Source organism: Erithacus rubecula, assembly GCF_903797595.1.
Source record: "Erithacus rubecula genome assembly, chromosome: 17".
Lineage (NCBI taxonomy): Eukaryota > Metazoa > Chordata > Aves > Passeriformes > Muscicapidae > Erithacus > Erithacus rubecula.
The window spans coordinates 7,545,652-7,562,615 of NC_136669.1; the positions used below are offsets into that span (position 1 = coordinate 7,545,652).

Here is a 16,964-nt window from a genome sequence, read left to right on the forward strand (position 1 = left end):
GGCGCTGAGCCCGCCCGGCCCCGGCCCGGCCCTCAGCCCGCGGGGGAGGAGCCGCAGGAGCGGCGGCGCCGCGCAAGGACGCGGCAAGGGCGGTCATGGCCGGCTCCGCGCAGCTGTCCCGATTTTGGGAGTGGGGCAGGAACATCGTGTGCGTGGGGCGCAACTACGCGGAGCACGCCAAGGAGATGGGCAGCGCCCTGCCCGCCGAGCCGCTCTTCTTCCTCAAGCCTTCCTCGGCCTACGTGCGGGAGGGATCGCCCATCGTGCGGCCCTACTACTGCCGGAGCCTGCACCACGAGGTGGAGCTGGGGGTGGTGATCGGCCGCAGGGCCCGCGCCGTGCCGCAGGACGCGGCCATGCAGCACGTGGCGGGCTATGCCCTGTGCCTGGACATGACGGCCCGCGACACGCAGGAGCGCTGCAAAAAGAACGGGCTGCCATGGACTTTGGCCAAGGGGTTCGGCTCGTCCTGCCCCGTCAGTGACTTCGTGCCCAAGGAGAAGATCCCGGACCCGCACAAGCTGCAGATATGGCTGAAGGTGAACGGGCAGCTGAGGCAGGAGGGGGACACCTCCTCCATGATCTTCTCCATCCCTTACCTGATCAGCTACATCAGCCACATATTCCCCTTGGAAGAAGGGGACTTGATCCTCACGGGGACTCCCAAAGGAGTCGGGGCCGTGGAGGCCAACGATGAGATCGAGGCAGGGATCAGGGACGTGGTGACCATGAAGTTCACGGTGACACAGGGCACGGAGCCCGGGAGCCCAAAAGGGGTTTGATTGCCATTTCCTCCATTTCCATGAAGCAAACCCGGAGTCCGGCCCAGCCAGAAGCTCCAGATTGCAGAATTTACTCCCAAAACCAGACCTGGCAGTGGAGACACTGGGGAGGGGAATGTCCTTCTGTGTGTGCTTCTCTTCTGCTGATGCTTTGAGTTTTGCCAATGTATTGCCTTAAAATAAAAACCACTGATCAAAACAATTCAAAGGATGACATAGGAGCTAAGACTCAGCCATGCTGTGGGAAATCAAAGGTGTATGTGTAGATAGATGTGCAACCCTAAATCAAGAATTGCAGCTTCACAAAGAGTTTCCTCTGTAAGAGAAAGATGTTTGATTTTTTCGATTAGTTTTGTGATTCCTCCCTGCTTTTTTCAAACATACAAATTAAAGGAGGATGGCTTTTCCTCCCACTCCAAGGGGTGAAGTGTGCCAGATGTTTTGCAGATTGGTTTTTCCTAAACTGAGCTTTAAATATGTTCAAAAAGTGAAATAATGCAAAAGGATCAAGAATAAAGAAGCATATGTGTAAAGATCTCCATCAAACTTGTCTTTTGAGTGATTTCAGTGTATTTTTAGTAAAACTGTAACTGCAGCAGTTGGAGTTGTAAGTATTTCCAGCTGCTAAAAGCCATGCTGGGTAACTTTCCCCAGTTCCCAACTCCAGCTGATCCAGCACTCCCCAGTTTGCATGACAGTGAGTTCTCTTTCAACAGAACAACTTGTAAAATATAATTTAAAAAATCCTCCCCATGCAAACATCAAAACTTAAGATGTTCAAAGGTTGCACAGAACTGGCTCATTGCTAACAAAAACAGATGGATTTTTAAGGTTTATTTTTTTACACAGATGCAAAGTACCAAAGTTAAACACTTCCATTTATCAGAGCCAGATCCTAATAACTGCTAGGAAAAGCTTTGGTTTTAAAAGCTGGGAGTTTCACAGAGAAAAATCCTTCCAAAGAGAAGCAGCTCTGTGAGAGCAACATGGTCCAGGGTGCTGCACACCACACTGGGAGAAGAAATTAAAGGATTTTTTTAGAATTTCTTCAGAATGAAAATACGTTAGGGTGAACAGATCTGGAAGAGGAAGGATGGAATTGAAGTGTCTGTACATTTTGCATTTCCTCCTGCCTGTCAAACATTCTCTGGCAGCAGCAGCAGGGCATCATTTGCAGTTTGTTCTCCAGCCCTGGGTATTGACAGAGTTGGGATTAAGTTATTGGAAACATTCCCTTCAGAATGGGAATTGTTATGGCTGGAAAATGTTGAATTGTTTATTGCTACAAGAGGGATGTCGTGACCCAGCCCTGGCAGCATTTCTGGGATCTTTTATTCCCACCCATGAGTCAGGGATGCAATCTGGGATTGCTGGTCAGGATTTCCTGTCTGTGCTGCTTTTCTCTGTGCCATGTTGCTTTAAGGGGTAGGGGGATCCACTTCTGGCCTAACAGATTCTGACCTAACAAAACCTTAGCCAGAGCAGGGCTGGGGATCTCCCTCTGTTTGAAACAGTCCCAGAGTGCTCAGAAAGAGAGAATGTGATAAATACACCAGCAGGAGAGGAAGATAAGGACAGGAATCTGTTAAAGAAAGGGGAAAAGTAAATGGAGAAAGGCACAATATACATACCTGGGTTCTGTAAATCCAGCTTTGGTGAACAGAGTCCTGCTTACAGCCTCAGCTTGGTTTTTGCTTGTCAGAAGTCACTGCTAATTGATTACTCTGCTCTAATTAGACTCAGTCTGCCCAAAGAGAATCAGCCTTGCTGTTGCCCACAGTTCCATGTTTAGCACAAACCCAGGCAGTGTTTCAAGAGGAGTTTTTATTTCTTTAACACAAAAGCAGCAAAACAGTTAAAACCACAGCAGTTCAACAGATCTCTTGTGACCTATTTGTTATTTCTGATTTTTTCAAAGATCTCAGCTGAGTGAGGAAACCTTCCAGCCTCCTTAAATGGTGTTGAATTCGGTAGGATTAAAACTTTTAAGCTGAGGCTCAAGTACACTTTTTAAAGTACAATCCCCCCAAAATATGAACTCGAAGGCCACTTAGAGGGCTTTGTAATGCACTGTAAAGTGCACTCCTTTACCATTTACCATTGGCAAAATCCAAGAACAGCAGAATTCCATCTCTTACAGCAGAGTGAAGGAAATCTTTCCTAGCATTTATTAATAATTCCAGTCTCTTCCCAATAAGCTCTGACTTGCCTCTACAGGATCTGCCAGTTTGCAGGAAAGAAGATTCACTTTTAATCCAGTTCTCCAATTGGGTGATGAAGTGACCTGGAAAAATTATTAAGGATCTTTGTTATCACAGCACCTTGACAGAGAGTATGTTCAGATATCACACAGCATGTTTGACAGATTTATTTGCATTATTTCCTGTGTGAGTACACATTTATGTCACTGCTGAAGTCAAACACTTCCATTTTGTCCTGGAAATAGGTACAAAGAAAGGGGAGATAGGAGATTAAGAAGAGTTTTGCCCAAAAGAACAAGTTTAAAAGTGAAAATCAGCCACTGTTTTGAATTAAACATGAAATACTAACTTTGAAGTAAATCTTGCTGCGTTCCAAGAGGAGCTGCCATTTCAGTGCAGTCTTCTGGTCTTCTTCCAGCATGAGGAATTCCTGCACCTGTTATCAGGACACACAGAACACTTCAGCACGTAGTTAAAACATCTCCACAACAGAATGATGCTGACAAGAACATCTTACATGTTTTTATACATTTCTAAGCTGTATTTTTTTATTTTAACATAGAGCTTGGTGTGATATGTGCCCCAAGACAGTCACATTAACCTGATAAATTGCAGGGTGTTTGAAAATCAGAGTTAGGGGTTTCCAGCCAGTTTCTCAGAAAAGCAGTGTTTTGAATTGGGGTCACTCGTACACTGAATACAATTCCTGTTGGCATCTGCTGACTTCCAACTTGTCAAACAGTGTGTCTGTCCATCCATCCATCCATCCATCCATCCATCCATCCATCCATCCATCCATCCATCCATCCATCCATCCATCCATCCCTCCATCCATCCATCCATCCATCCATCCATCCATCCATCCATCCATCCATCCATCCATCCATCCATCCATCCATCCATCCATCCATCCATCCATGCCATTTCTGTCACTCTTGCACACACACACAGAACATTTACAGATATTTGTCATTCTCATCAGGCTCCAGAGCTGAGCTCAGTAAGAACAGCCCAATTCCCTCCTCACTGTGCAGCCCAGGGTTTCCTCAGCGACACAGTCAGACAGGTAACAGGAGTGCAGGGTGCCTGTGTGATCTGTCACATCCACCAGGATGTCAAAGCTGGCAAAGGTGGACTTGGCCTCTGGGGAGACATCACTGCAGAAGGTGCAGGTGTTGGACACTTCACTCACGATGAACCGACAGATTGAGCTGAAACACAAGGAGAGAATTCGTGCAGATGTGCAATTTTTTCTTCCTGAAACATTTTTCTAGACTGAGATTCCCCAAGAGACTTTGTCTTTAAAAAAAAATTTCATCTCCTAAACTCTTGAGTCTCTCTGAGACAAAGTGACCTCTATTTTTCACTCTAGCTCCACAAAGAGCCTTTGCAGAGCCCACAACAAAAACCCACGTGGCTTCCTCCAGAGGAGTTTTATTTCTTCTCTGGGATGGGACTAAAATCTTGCTCCATCTCTCTGGCTGTGGGGAAGAGGGACGGGCAGGTTTCAGCAGCCACTCCAAGCAGGCAGTTGCTCACCATCTGTTGCGCAGGACTCTGGACACGTTCTCGTCGATGTCCAGGGTGGAAATGTAGCCATAAATAATTCCATGGAGAGGCTCCAGCTTCCCATCACTCTGCAGAGCTTTTTCTTTCAGCTGTTCCACTGTGTAGACATTCACTACAGCCTCCACTACAAGTTTAAAAGACAAGCTAAGTGTGTCTGAGCCAGAAATTATTCTAAGATCAACAGCAAAAATGGATCTTAAGGCAATAAAAATGAGATTTAAAGCAGCAGGAAAGCCCCTCCTCCCCCAGAAAGTAAAACAAAAGGGAACTCAGATCAGGAATATATCTATTATTTAATCTTTGTGTCCTCCAAAAGGAGATTTTGAAAAAAGCTTTCCCACACTGGTTCCATACACAAAGAGCATACTGGACAGGCACTGAAGATACATAAAGGTAAAATAAGGGGCAGCCCCAAGGAACCATCCAAACTTTCCATATTCAGCCAGGCTGGAGCTGAGTTTTGTTTCTCTGAGCACACAGAGCAGAAGTTTCAGCTGCACTATGAAATGGCACTGTCCAGGTAAAGAAAATCAAATGCTCACAGTTAATGGTTTCATTTGCCAGCTCCTTCACTGGGCCGGGCAGAGCTCCTGCCTGGGCACTCTCCTTGATGAAGCTGAAGAGAACATTTGCTTCTGCTGTTTCTGAAGATGCATTTTTAAAAGTTATCAGTAGATGTTGCAAGTAAAAATCACAGCATTTTTATATTTTACAAGTTTTTATGCTGGTAGGACAAGCACGTTGGAATTAGCCAAGATTTGCTTTTCTCTTTTTTATTTTAACTGTTAGTCCTGCATGGAATAAACATATGAAGGCTGCTAAAATAAAATAAAAGAATATAAAAATAAAGTAAAATAAAATGCCAGAGACACTGGCCATCACAAAGCAGACAAAAAGCAGGGAGCTTTGTAAGAAGCTTTGTAACCCAGCTCTTACCTGGGTTAGTTGTAATGATGGTTTTGGATATCACAGTTGCAGTCATGCAGTTCCTAAATTTGTCAAAATTGATTCTCACATCTGATGCAAATATAACTGTGCACAAAAACACATGAATAAATGAGAATAAATGTCACATGAAGAACTACAGTAAAACCATACACCAGAACTGTTATACCTGTTTCTTGAGGGATCCAAGTCTGTGCCAGCTGGATGGATTCATTATCCCAGCTAAATTAAACAAAAGTGGATGTATCAAAACATTTTTGAAACAGCACTCCAACTGTTTAGTACTAACCTACTAAATAATGGAGTTGTAATAAAATTTCAAAGGGGACATGACTCCTTTGTGACACACTGAAATTCCACGTGCCTGTTTGATCCCAAACAGAATAAAATAAAGATGGGTTTAAATGCAGAATGTACCTGGGAAAATGCTGTTTTTCAGCTTTTATTTCTAAGTAAAGCAAATGCCAGTGAGAGGAGCTGTTTGTGCTGAGCTGTCATTGCTCAGATCCCCAGCACAGATGTTCAGCCACTTCCAACACTGGGGTCATTGTGGCTGGGGATGATGAGACTGGAGTGAGGTCAGAAGTATCCCTCAGAAATGGTAATTTCATGGTCTCTTGATAAAATCTCATTCAGCTCCTCCTAAATTTGGCCGGCAAGAGCACAGCCAAAGCACAGATGTGTTCTGCTGGGTTTTTTCCTTAATCCTTGGAAAAGGATTGAAGATAGTTCCTTTTCATCTGATGTTGCTCAGCCACCTCTTCACTTGGGCTCTGAAACCCCCTGACAGTGCCCAGGTCTCAGCCCTGCTGGAGGGGAAGCTCCAAAATGAGCCCTGGGCTGGAAGGGCTCCCCCCAGGCATGTTGCTTTTGGGTTTGTGGGTGTGAATTGCGTTATACATCCCATGATAAACACCCCTGGTGATAACACAGCTCAGTGCAGGGCTGGCTGCCTCCTTCCCCTGAGGGAACAAAGGTCACTGAAGTAATTTTTTAACCACCAAACAACAGTCCCAGCACAAGGGAATACCCATACCCCCACATGGCCCTGCACGTGGAAAAGCCACAAGTTTATTGAACAAACTCTGGGCAAAATGCAAAGTTCTTCTGTGAACAAAGCAGTGTTTACAGCAGGGATGGGGTGGGTGCAGTTGTGTTTGTCACAGGACAGAGCTTGAAAATCCAGCCAAAGTCGTATCAAAATTTTTCTGTATTATTTTAAATATTTTAAAACTATTTTGAAACTATTTCAACCTATATCCACTCCACCTGCAATTCTGCTTGGCTTTAAAAATAGATCATGCTCCTCATTTTCCTGCCCTCCTGTTTGTGGAAGAGACACAACAGCCTTTGCAGCTGGTTTTAAATGCCATTTCCTGAATTAGCTCAAATGTCACATTAAAAAAGAAGGAATTATTTGGATCTGAGCTTTATTTTGCCATCCATGAGCCAGCAAGCTGTCAGCAAGCCATAAAACTACACAAGATATATAAGGCCACTCTAATGAATCTCTTTTTTAAAGTCTCTTTTCAGTGTACATTGCTGCCTCATCTCAGTTGCCTGCTAAATAACAACATATTTAAATTAAAAGACAGGCTTACAGTTAATTAGTTTGTGTTATAGCTAATTGCTCTACTTGTGTTTGCATTAATTTGTTTTTTTTAGTGAATTAAAGAACATTTTACCATACTATTGGGAAAGACCTCTCTGTCTCATCATACAGCTTTACTTCACACCTCTGGCCTTTCCTTTTGTCTGAAGTCATAAAATACTTTGGTTCCCCAACCTGTAAGAAGAAAGAGAAGAAGTCACTTGTCCTCTATTCAGTGTTTAGGAGAAAAAAACCTCATAACCTAGAAAATAAAAGGGTTAGAAAAGGGAAGAAAGATTGTAGTCTACTAAAAATGGGATAACTTTATTTTTTTCTTCATTTTGTTGAAAAAAAACCTCATCAAAAGGTGTGTGGTTATTGTCACTCAGCTGCCAAGCTGAACAGAGTCCTGGCCACTGTGAGGCCAAAAAATCCACATTCACACAGATTTACAATGAAATTACTGATGGTAGAACAGAGAAATCTCCTCACTCAATGACATCCCAGCCCAAAATCCACATTTCCACAGATTTACAATGAAGTTACTGATGGTAGAGCACAGCAATGTTCCTCTCTTAATGCCATCCCAGCCCAAAATCCACATTTGCCCAGATTTACAGGGAGGTTACTCACTGCCATCACAGCTGCCAGCACGTTGAGGACTCTCCCATGGAGGCTTTGTCCATTTGCCACAATGTCCCCCAAGGAATAATAATCCTGAGGGTCCTTGACAGGCAGGTGCAGCAGGGACAGGAGCTTGGTGTCTGTCTCGTAGCAGGAAGAGGTTTTAACCACAGAGTGATTTTCACTCAGCAATAATTTGTAACCACTAGAACAGAACAAATCCCTTGGATCAGCACTGCACTCACTCAGGTATCAACAGTGTGTAAAATGTTCATTCAATTCATGTGAAAAAGCAACTTGAGTCCATTATAGTTTTTCCTAAAGGTACAAAAAGTTCCTATATATTTCACTCAAAGAATGAAATTTGCTCTGTTAAGTAATAAAGAACATTATGATTTTCTATTTATTAAATATATTCTCCTTTGAGATTTAACCAGACATTGTTAAGCACAGGAGGAAGGTACAGCTACACAAGAAGGAAACACCAAATATTTCTACCAATTTCATGTTGCTGGAAATTAAAGCAAGTATCAAGTTTGATTTTTCTAGAAAGAGCTACCACTCCATGCTTTACATTTACCTAGGAGTTACAGGGTTGAATTTTTCTTCTCTTTCTGCTTCCTTTGACTGGATTAAAGGATTTTCAATTGTAACTAAAATAAAGCATGAATAAATAATGTTAGAAATTGATTGTAGATATTTTTGTTTAAAACTCACAAGTTTTACCCAAACAACCACGGGCAACAAAATCCTTCTATGAACTTAAAAAGATAAAAGCACATCCTGTAAAGAAATACAGGATTTTTGTTGTGGTTTTATCAGCAATCACAGCCACATCTATAACTGAGGGAACACAAGCACCAAACTGCTTTACAGTTTATTTTTCATCGTTTTTAAGAGCTCAGTATAATGCAAGATTTGACATTGATTAACTGCAGGCCAGTTCTGAGCTGCTGCACTCAGTGGGTTTCTTTTGTTGACATATTTACTGGGCTTGAGTTAAAATCCTTGGAATCTTGCTCCTTTCCTCTTTAAACTGAACAGAACTGAACAATTTGTTTCCAATTAAGCTGTTTGTGAGTCCTCAGAGCAAAACACAGCAGAGCCACCAACTCAACCCTGATTTCCATGCAAACAGAAATGTGGTGAGAATAAATAAAATAAATAAACTTACCACAGTCACCAACCCTGAAGCTTTCTGAGAGGGATTTGATGTACTCTTCTCTGCCCCAGGACTGGACATTAATGAAATAACTTGGGGAATCACGAATGGTAAAACTGAAAGTGTATCTTTCAGTGCCAATGTCTGCAAAAAAGAAACAGGGCTGGAGCAATTGCTCAGCACAGCTTGATTTCTAACTGGAATAAGTGCATAAAAATGACTGTTTTGAGGTTTTCCTGGTGTGAAAAACAAAGTTCACTTTCTTGGTAAAATTTAAAAAGTTTCATAAAAGACAATAGGAGACAAAGATAATAAAGCAAAGGGTTAATGGCCAGGTGCTTGGCATTCAGCCATGAGCACACTTATTATCTTTGGAGTTATTCTTTAAATACTTTATTTATTACATCAGCTTGTTGCATATTCATAAACTATTATGGATATTTAAACTTTTTTACAAACTAGTTTGCATAATCTAGGAATTGTTTAGCATGGCTACTTCTTGGGCCCACCTTGTTAGAGCATGTGTGTTTTTTGGCAGTGGTTTTAGTCCTTTATTATCATTAAATATTAAACTTTTAATATTTCATTTACTTTAATATTATTAAGCTTCCTTATTATTTAAGTTTGGGCCTTGGTTTATACTTTTTTTAGACAGCAGGTGCTGATAGTTGGTGCATCAGTAGCAGGGTCTTCATCATGTGTTCACTGGATGTTATCCCAATCAATCAGGTTAATCAAGCATAATTATATATTAGCTATCCCACTACCATGTCTAAGTTTTGTTAATAGCAGCAATAAAAACTGTATTTTTACAGCAAAGTTATTTTAACATTATACATATAGTATTTTATATTTGAAAAGCTAATTTTCTATTTATTGTATATATATAATATATATATATTTAATTTATAGATAAATATTTATATGTTTAGAATATTACTATTAATCTATTTCTATTTTGTATTTATAATCCTGGATTTTGACAGGGATTTGCTCCCACTAGAGGCCAGCAGGTGGTGTAGGAACACTCTGGGTCACTGCCCAGGGGGGTTAATTGGATAAAGCAAAGTGTTCCCAGTGCTGTGGAACATGCAGGATATCAGTGGCTGTAGCCCTGCTTTACCTCATCCAATTAATTCGAAAAGCTTTCCAGGGATCCCAGCACCATGCAATAGGTTGGAAAATGCAGAATACCCGTGTCTGTGGCCCTTTCCAGGGATCCCAGCACGATGCAAGAGTGTTACTAAATTCTCAAGGAAAACTGCAGTGATCCCTCAGAGTCCCCTGATGCAGGTCCATGGAGCACACACCATCACCCCACCTGCAGACCCTGCACTAGGGGGGCACTTTGGGGTGACAGTGATGACTTTCCCCTAAAATCTCAGCCCTCCAGCAGCTCAGCAGGAGCCAGTGGCAGCAGAATTTCTCCTGGAGCTGGAAGGGCTCTGCAGGGCTGGAGGTGCTTCCTGGCAGTGTCTGTACCAACCCTGACTGTAAATTTGTTATTTCAATTTCCAATTAATGCTGTATCAACAACATACAATTCCCATTTTGTACCACATGAAGCTGTTGCTACTCAGGCCAGAAATTACTTGTGTCACTTCACAAGACATATCCTCAACATTTCTGTTTTAAGAGAGAACAAATATGAAGGCACCAGCTCCATTCCAGCAGTATTTATGGAAGAGTGGATTCATATTGGTTCCATCTTCAGAGCATGAAACACTCCCATGACAGAGTTTTTCCAATTTCTAATTGATATGGTTTAGCCAAACCAATGCTGTTCTTTCATCTTGGTTCTCCAACAGACACAATTTTTTTTGGGTGCATTTTTATTCTATCCATTTGACACTGAGAAGTCTGTTTATCATTCACATCTTGATTTCAGTCATCTCTGCCAAATTGCATCTTGAAGAAAATGAAGGAAAAAGAGTTTAAAGGGACTGTACTTTTTCGGTCTGGAAAGCTTCTGACATCTGTTTTCCCAATAACCACCCCGATTACATTCTGAAAAATAAAAAGATTATAGAGTACAAATATTAAACCCATATGTAGATGATGAATTAGATTTCATGGAATTATACTATGCTGATGATAATAAACATATTTCTGACTGGTAATCATTTTAATCTATTTATTCCATAGTACTGTATGAGCTGAAGAGTAAAACATAAACACACACGTTTACTTTAGGAAAAAATTGTGACTAATAAAAATATTAAAATAAATACATCTGTTTCTGTTTGTGAAGAAAATGAGAGGACAAAAGTTCACCCCAAACCCTCACGATTTTGGCTGTTTTACAGCAATCTCTCCTCAGGTAGGCAGCAATGTTGTTGTTTCATGCTCTGTGCACAGGTCTCACATCTCCTCAAATGCTCCATGGAAAGTCTGGACAGGATTTATTTTACAGTCAAGTGTCCAAGGTTTTCCTGGCTGTCAGCACCACGAGCCACACGTGTGCAGCCACAGGAGCTTATCCTGGCCTCAGCCAAGCAGCCTCACTTTCTACAGGTGCCTCTCTCTTGCTTTCAGTCTTTCAACTGACTCCAAGTGAGCTGAGGCAAGGAGCTTTCCTGTTAATTCAGACCAAAATGAATCCTATTCTGCTTTGCTAAACCTGTGTTTATGATGTGAAAACATCCTGTTCTCAATTGTCAAACACAACTACTGGGAGCAAACACACACATGTAGATAGAGATATATTATTTATCTATATGTAACATAATGTAACAGCTGTGTGGTGGGTTGTGGTTGGTCTTTAGGTGGTCCTTGGTGTCAGAGAAGAGTTTTGCACTTTCTTTGGGATTTAAGAGGCCAGCAAGGAAAGTCAGAGTGGGCCAAGGGGTAAAGAACAGACTGACAGTGCAATACCTCCAGGATCCTTCAAAACATGAAGCATTGGGTATTAATTCCACTTCACAGAATCCTGGAATGGTTTGGGGGGATCTTAAAGCCCATCCAATGCCACCCCTGCCATATTTAGGGACACTTTCCAGGATGCTCTGAGCCCTGTCCAGCCTGGCCTGGGACCCTCCCAGGGATGTGGGAGCCGCAGCTCCTTCCCACGAGCCCTTCTGGCAGTCCTGACTGCAGGGTTACAACTCAATAACCCAGCCAGGATGCATTTTGTGAATATTCACAAAGCAGCGTGATCTGCCTGAGTTCACTGCAGCGATCTCGACACGCGCTCAAAAATCAGCTCTGTAATTTCCTTGGGATCGCTAGAGGGAGCACAGGAACTGCCTTATCCTACAGGGAAAGCAACACCCAGGGGAGGAAACACTTGTGCACAGCAGTGGAATATCCCCCTTCCAGACTAACTGAATGCTTTATGTCCACTGCATGCAGTGTTCCTGATTAGGATTTTGTTCTTCTATTTTGAGTTTTACTTCTTAACTTAAAAAAACCCTATTAAATTAGAGAGCAATGTTGCCTGTCTCTCACCACCAAATGTCAAAAGAACTGACATTTAGGATGAGTGCCTGCAGAAATTGGGCTGATTGTGCCTAATTTCTGATGTAAATATCCAGTTTCCCACAGAAATCTGCCCCAGCCCTGCTGTAAATGTGTTCACCTCTGTGTCTCCAACACCAAGCCTGCACGGGGAGCTGGCAGAAGGAAGTGATCTGGCTGGAAACTATTTTGGACTGAGGAAGGGAGAAAAACTTCCAGAGATCATTTCCTTGATCAGCTCATTGTGCAACTGCCCAAGCACTCATTTCCCCAAAAAAAAAAAAAAGGATGGGAACACCCCCTCCACCCCCCACTCTACGGTGCCTGTTTTGGCAGAGCACTGCTTGAGGCTGCTCAACCAACTCATGAACACACTGCAAGTGTTTACACTTGAATCTCTTTCACTTTTTAAAATAAACAGCAAACTCATAAACTGTGCCATTTTGATACTTCAAGCTGTGTGTTCAGCTGTTTTAACGTCCTAGCACAACACACACTGATCATTCTCTCATAAATTATTATTTTAGAAAAATACTTTCATTGCTGTGTGTCGCTAACTGCAATACTCAAGAACAGTTTTATTTGTAAAATAAAAGTTTTTATTTTTAAAATAAAAGCTTTTGTTTGTAACAGAAAAGCTTTTAACTGGGTTAGTGGATCATTATTTGGGAAGAACTGTGAATGACAGGTTAAATTAGCATTGATGAATATCAGTTTGGATCAATGTGGCTCTAAGGGGATAGAAAACTTCTCTTAGATCATCCCTTTTCTGTGATTCCTTTTTCATTTGTTTAAAGTAAATGAGAAAAAAAATTAAATTGTGCCATCCCAAATAAAAAGCTGTGGGAATGGGAACACTCCATGTTTTCACTCTTCAGGAGCATCAGGAGTTCCCTGGGGCAGGGGAGGGGGGATTCTCTGCTCAGGTGAGACCCCCCCACCTCCAGCCCTGGGATCCCTGCACAGGAAGGATGTGGAGATGTTGGGGTGAGTCCAAAAGAGGCTCCAAGGTGATTGGAAAGACTGAAAGAATTGGGATTGCTCATCCTAGAAAAAAGAAGCTTTGGGGTCACCTAATTGTGACCTTCCAGTGGCTGAAGGAGCTGACAAGAAACATGGAGACACTCTTTACAAAGGATGGAGTGACAGGGGACAATGGCTTCAAACTGAGAGTGGGTTTAGGATATGGGGGAGAAATCCTTCCCTGGAGGGTGGGGAGATTCCCAGAGAAGCTGTGGCTGCCCCTGGATCCCTGGAAGTGTTCCAGGCCAGGTGGAACAGGGCTTGGAGCACCTTGGGATGGTGGAAGGTGTCCCTGCCCATGGCACTGGATGGTATTTAAGCTCCCTTCCAACCCAAACCAGTCTGATTCTATACAGATCTATTTTTTATCCCAAAGAACCAGAACCAATCCTGCCATAGAATTGTGAGATTTTTACCCTGCCTTCCTAGCATGCAGTGAGAGACTGCTGAGGTCCCAGATTATTGTGGCTGCATAATGCTGACTCTGTAATGTCTTTAATAATGTCTTCACTAATTCAGCATCCATTTAAAGTGCTACAAAGGAGCCTCTGATACATTGAATTGTCCAGTCAATATCTGTGCCTGTGGTACCCACAGGCTGTGGACAACAACAGCATCAATTTTCATTTTGCTGCTTTGCACACAAAGAAGGGAAGGTGCTTTCTACCCAACAATTGCACTAATGCTATCAGTACCTAAATACACATCAATTACATAATTTTGCAGTAATATAAGACAGTCAGATACAATTTCATCAGGGAACAAAAGGCTGTGAGACTTACAGGACGAGCAAGGTTTGGATGCAGATCTGAAAGTGCAACAAAGTCCCGTGCTGAACGAGAATGAGCCATTCTTTATCTGAAACTTGAGGAAACTCACTTAGATTTTGTAAAAATCCAAACAAATCACTTAAGACCATTCACACTGAGAATAACAAGTTATTTTTTAACATAAATGTTTTGACCTAATAGCATCTGTTTTCAATAAGAGGCATTTCAAGCCATCTGAAGTAGACAATTCTTTATTGTTTGGATTTGGCGATGGAAGTTGTGAATTTTACTGTGACAGCTCTACCTAAGCTTCTCAAATAAAGGCCTGTAATTTTTATTTATTATTCATCATTAAATGACTCCATTAGCACTAGGCTTTGAAAAATATTTACCCTCCTTCTCTCTGGGAAGCCCAACTGAATTTAATGAGGCAGCTCATATATAAAAGGCAATTTATATGTGAGGAAAGAGAAGTGTTGGGTTGCAAAGCACCTTTAATTGAGGTTTTGGACTAAATATTAAACTACTTTAAAATGTGAGTGTACTCTTTCCACAAAATAGAAAAGTTCTGAATTTATTAAAGAAAAATTTGTGAAAACTAGTTCTTTTCAGGCTGCCAACATGGTATTTACTGCCCAGCCCTGAGAGCACCCAGGTTCTCTCTAAAGATGCCAAAGTGGGGCCATGGATGCTTTGTTAGACCCTCTGAATGCCTCTTATTATTTCATGGTTCCTCAGAGACATTTAGATACTTAACAAATAGTTGTCAGATTTTAGTTTTTGTAGTCAAAGGAACCATCACATTGTCCAAATCTTAATAACCTTTAATAGGAGAGAAGTGCTGACATTTTTCAGAGGATGTCTGTTGAATCTTTAGAACAAAATCCTGAATGGCTTTCACAGTCTTTATACCTGGTGTGAGAATTGTTAACCATTTCATCAAGCATTAGGATAAAGGTCTGTTGAACTAGAGAATAAATAAGCTTACATTTTAAACAAAAATAAGTAGTTGTCTGAGAACCAAGTGATTTTTGTAAAAGGGCATTTCAAGCTACACTCTCACAGAGTGACAGCCCAAATTTGCCTTACAGAAACCATTGAACAATGGGGCCTTCCAACCTGTTCCCATCCCATTAGATGGAAGAGCTTAAGTTTCTTTCTGTAGGAAAGTCACCTCAGCATCCCTCCAAGGCAGGGTAATATGCTCACCTCGGAAGAAGTTAAATATTGTTACCTGCTGTGCCTCACACCAGGTTGTGTCAAATGAACCAGCACTGGAATGCCTTGATCAGAGGAAGACTAAAATGGTAATTTAGGATTTGAAATGCTCTGGGTTTTGACAGCAGAGCAGAGCTGCCCCACCCAGGGACCCCTTGGGAACTCCTCAACCCCATCAGGTGCTCCTCAACCCCATCAGGTGCTCCTCAACCACCCCTCAGCCCATCATGGATCCCTCAGCCCTCACACACCCGCCATTCCCCTCAGGGACCCCTCAGCCCATCATGGACCCCTCAGCCCATCATGGATTCCTCAGCCCTCACACACCCGCCATTCCCCTCAGGGACCCCTCAGCCCATCATGGACCCCTCGGCTCTCACACACCCACCATTCCCCTCAGATGTTCCCTCAGGAACCCTTCAACCCCCTCAGGTGCTCCTCAACCACCCTTTAGCCCATCATGGACCCCTCAGCTCTCCTCACACACCCGCCATTCCCCTCAAGAACCCCTCAGCCTCCTAAGGTGCTCCTCAACCACCCTTTAGCCCATCATGGATCCCTCAACTCTCACAAACCCACCATTCCCCTCAGGAACCCCTCAGGAACCCCTCAGCCCATCATGGATCCCTCACCTCTCATACACCTGCCATTCCCCTCAGGGACCCCTCAACCCCCTCAGGTGCTCTTCAACCACCCCTCAGCCCATCATGGACCCCTCAGCTCTCCTCACACACCCGCCATTCCCCTCAGGAACCCCTCAGCCCATCATGGACCCCTCAGCTCTCCTCACACACCCGCCATTCCCCTCAGGGACCCCTCAGCCCATCATGGACCCCTCAGCCCTCCTCACACACCCGCCATTCCCCTCAGGGACCCCTCAGCCCATCATGGACCCCTCAGCTATCCTCACACACCCGCCATTCCCCTCAGGGACCCCTCAGCCCATCATGGACCCCTCAGCTCTCCTCACACACCCGCCATTCCCCTCAGGAACCCCTCAGCCCATCATGGACCCCTCAGCTCTCCTCACACACCCACCATTCCCCTCAGGTGCCCCTTACTGACCTTTCCCTTGCTCCTGGACTCTTTGGCCCCTCAGGTGCGGCTCAAGCCCCTCACAGGCGCTCTGTTTGTGAAGGACACAAAATGGCGCCGGCGCAGTGGCGGGAAAAGGCTCCGGCTCCCTCCTCCCTCAGGGCAGACATTGCCCATCCCAGCTCGTTCTGTGGCATCTCCAGCAGTCCCTGACGAGCAACAACAGGATTAGATGGGATTTTGGGGTGGAATTGTGCCCTGGGAGGGTGAGGAGGCCTGACATATGAATGGCTAGCTTCTTTTTCTTTTTAAATCTGCCTTCAGTCAGGGTTGGGATTGAAGCACAAGAGACAGGATTTTTGTGTTCAGAGCCAATTGTTTATTAATTCTTATCTACAGTACAGTGAGTTCTACAGCACTTCTAGCTAACAAGCTAAAAGCGAGAAAATGGATCTTGCTCGTTGCAAGGTCTTTTAAGGCCTAACTATGCAATTAAAAAGTAACATCTATATTATTTATATTTTTGACCCAATGACCAAACTCCTGTGACCCGCACTGCGGGATTTTCTATCCAACCAAAAACTGCTA

General features: G+C 43.2%; 2 protein-coding genes across 4 annotated transcripts; one reads left to right on the forward strand and one right to left on the reverse strand.

The window, feature by feature from the left end:
* Position 1: 1 nt before the first annotated feature.
* Positions 2 to 1,100, forward strand: FAHD1 (fumarylacetoacetate hydrolase domain containing 1). Its single transcript, XM_079320632.1, has one exon. It carries the CDS (start codon positions 96 to 98, stop codon positions 780 to 782), a length of 687 nt encoding a protein of 228 aa, XP_079176758.1. The 5' UTR covers positions 2 to 95; the 3' UTR covers positions 783 to 1,100.
* Positions 1,101 to 2,589: 1,489 nt separating this feature from the next.
* On the reverse strand, positions 2,590 to 16,596 carry MEIOB (meiosis specific with OB-fold). 3 transcript variants are annotated; one of them, XM_079320609.1, is made up of 15 exons: positions 16,407 to 16,595; positions 15,358 to 15,422; positions 14,136 to 14,217; positions 10,824 to 10,881; positions 8,887 to 9,018; positions 8,293 to 8,365; positions 7,722 to 7,917; positions 7,183 to 7,283; positions 5,667 to 5,719; positions 5,489 to 5,584; positions 5,095 to 5,196; positions 4,523 to 4,676; positions 4,011 to 4,194; positions 3,333 to 3,419; positions 2,590 to 3,066 (listed from the first exon to the last, which is right to left on the reverse strand). In XM_079320609.1, the coding sequence occupies exons 3-15, from the start codon at positions 14,202 to 14,204 to the stop codon at positions 2,953 to 2,955; spliced, it is 1,419 nt and encodes a 472-aa protein (XP_079176735.1). In that variant the 5' UTR covers positions 14,205 to 14,217; positions 15,358 to 15,422; positions 16,407 to 16,595; the 3' UTR covers positions 2,590 to 2,952. The 3 variants fall into 3 exon arrangements, with proteins under 3 accessions (XP_079176735.1, XP_079176736.1, XP_079176737.1); XM_079320610.1 differs by lacking the exon at positions 16,407 to 16,595 and having other exon boundaries at positions 14,136 to 14,211; positions 15,358 to 15,421; XM_079320611.1 differs by lacking the exon at positions 2,590 to 3,066 and having other exon boundaries at positions 3,386 to 3,419; positions 3,944 to 4,194; positions 16,407 to 16,596.
* Positions 16,597 to 16,964: the final 368 nt, after the last annotated feature.

Excerpts from the sequence above, each read along its gene's own strand:
- FAHD1 (XM_079320632.1), top strand. The coding sequence starts at position 96 with ATGGCCGGCTCCGCGCAGCTGTCCCGATTTTGGGAGTGGGGCAGGAAC.
- MEIOB (XM_079320609.1), bottom strand. The coding sequence starts at position 14,204 with ATGGCTCATTCTCGTTCAGCACGGGACTTTGTTGCACTTTCAGATCTG. Across the intron at positions 8,366-8,886 it reads CTTCAGGGTTGGTGACTGTG|TTACAATTGAAAATCCTTTA; the intron begins GTAAGTTTATTT and ends GCTTTATTTTAG. Across the intron at positions 5,720-7,182 it reads AGGTCTTTCCCAATAGTATG|CTGGGATAATGAATCCATCC; the intron begins GTAAAATGTTCT and ends TGTTTAATTTAG.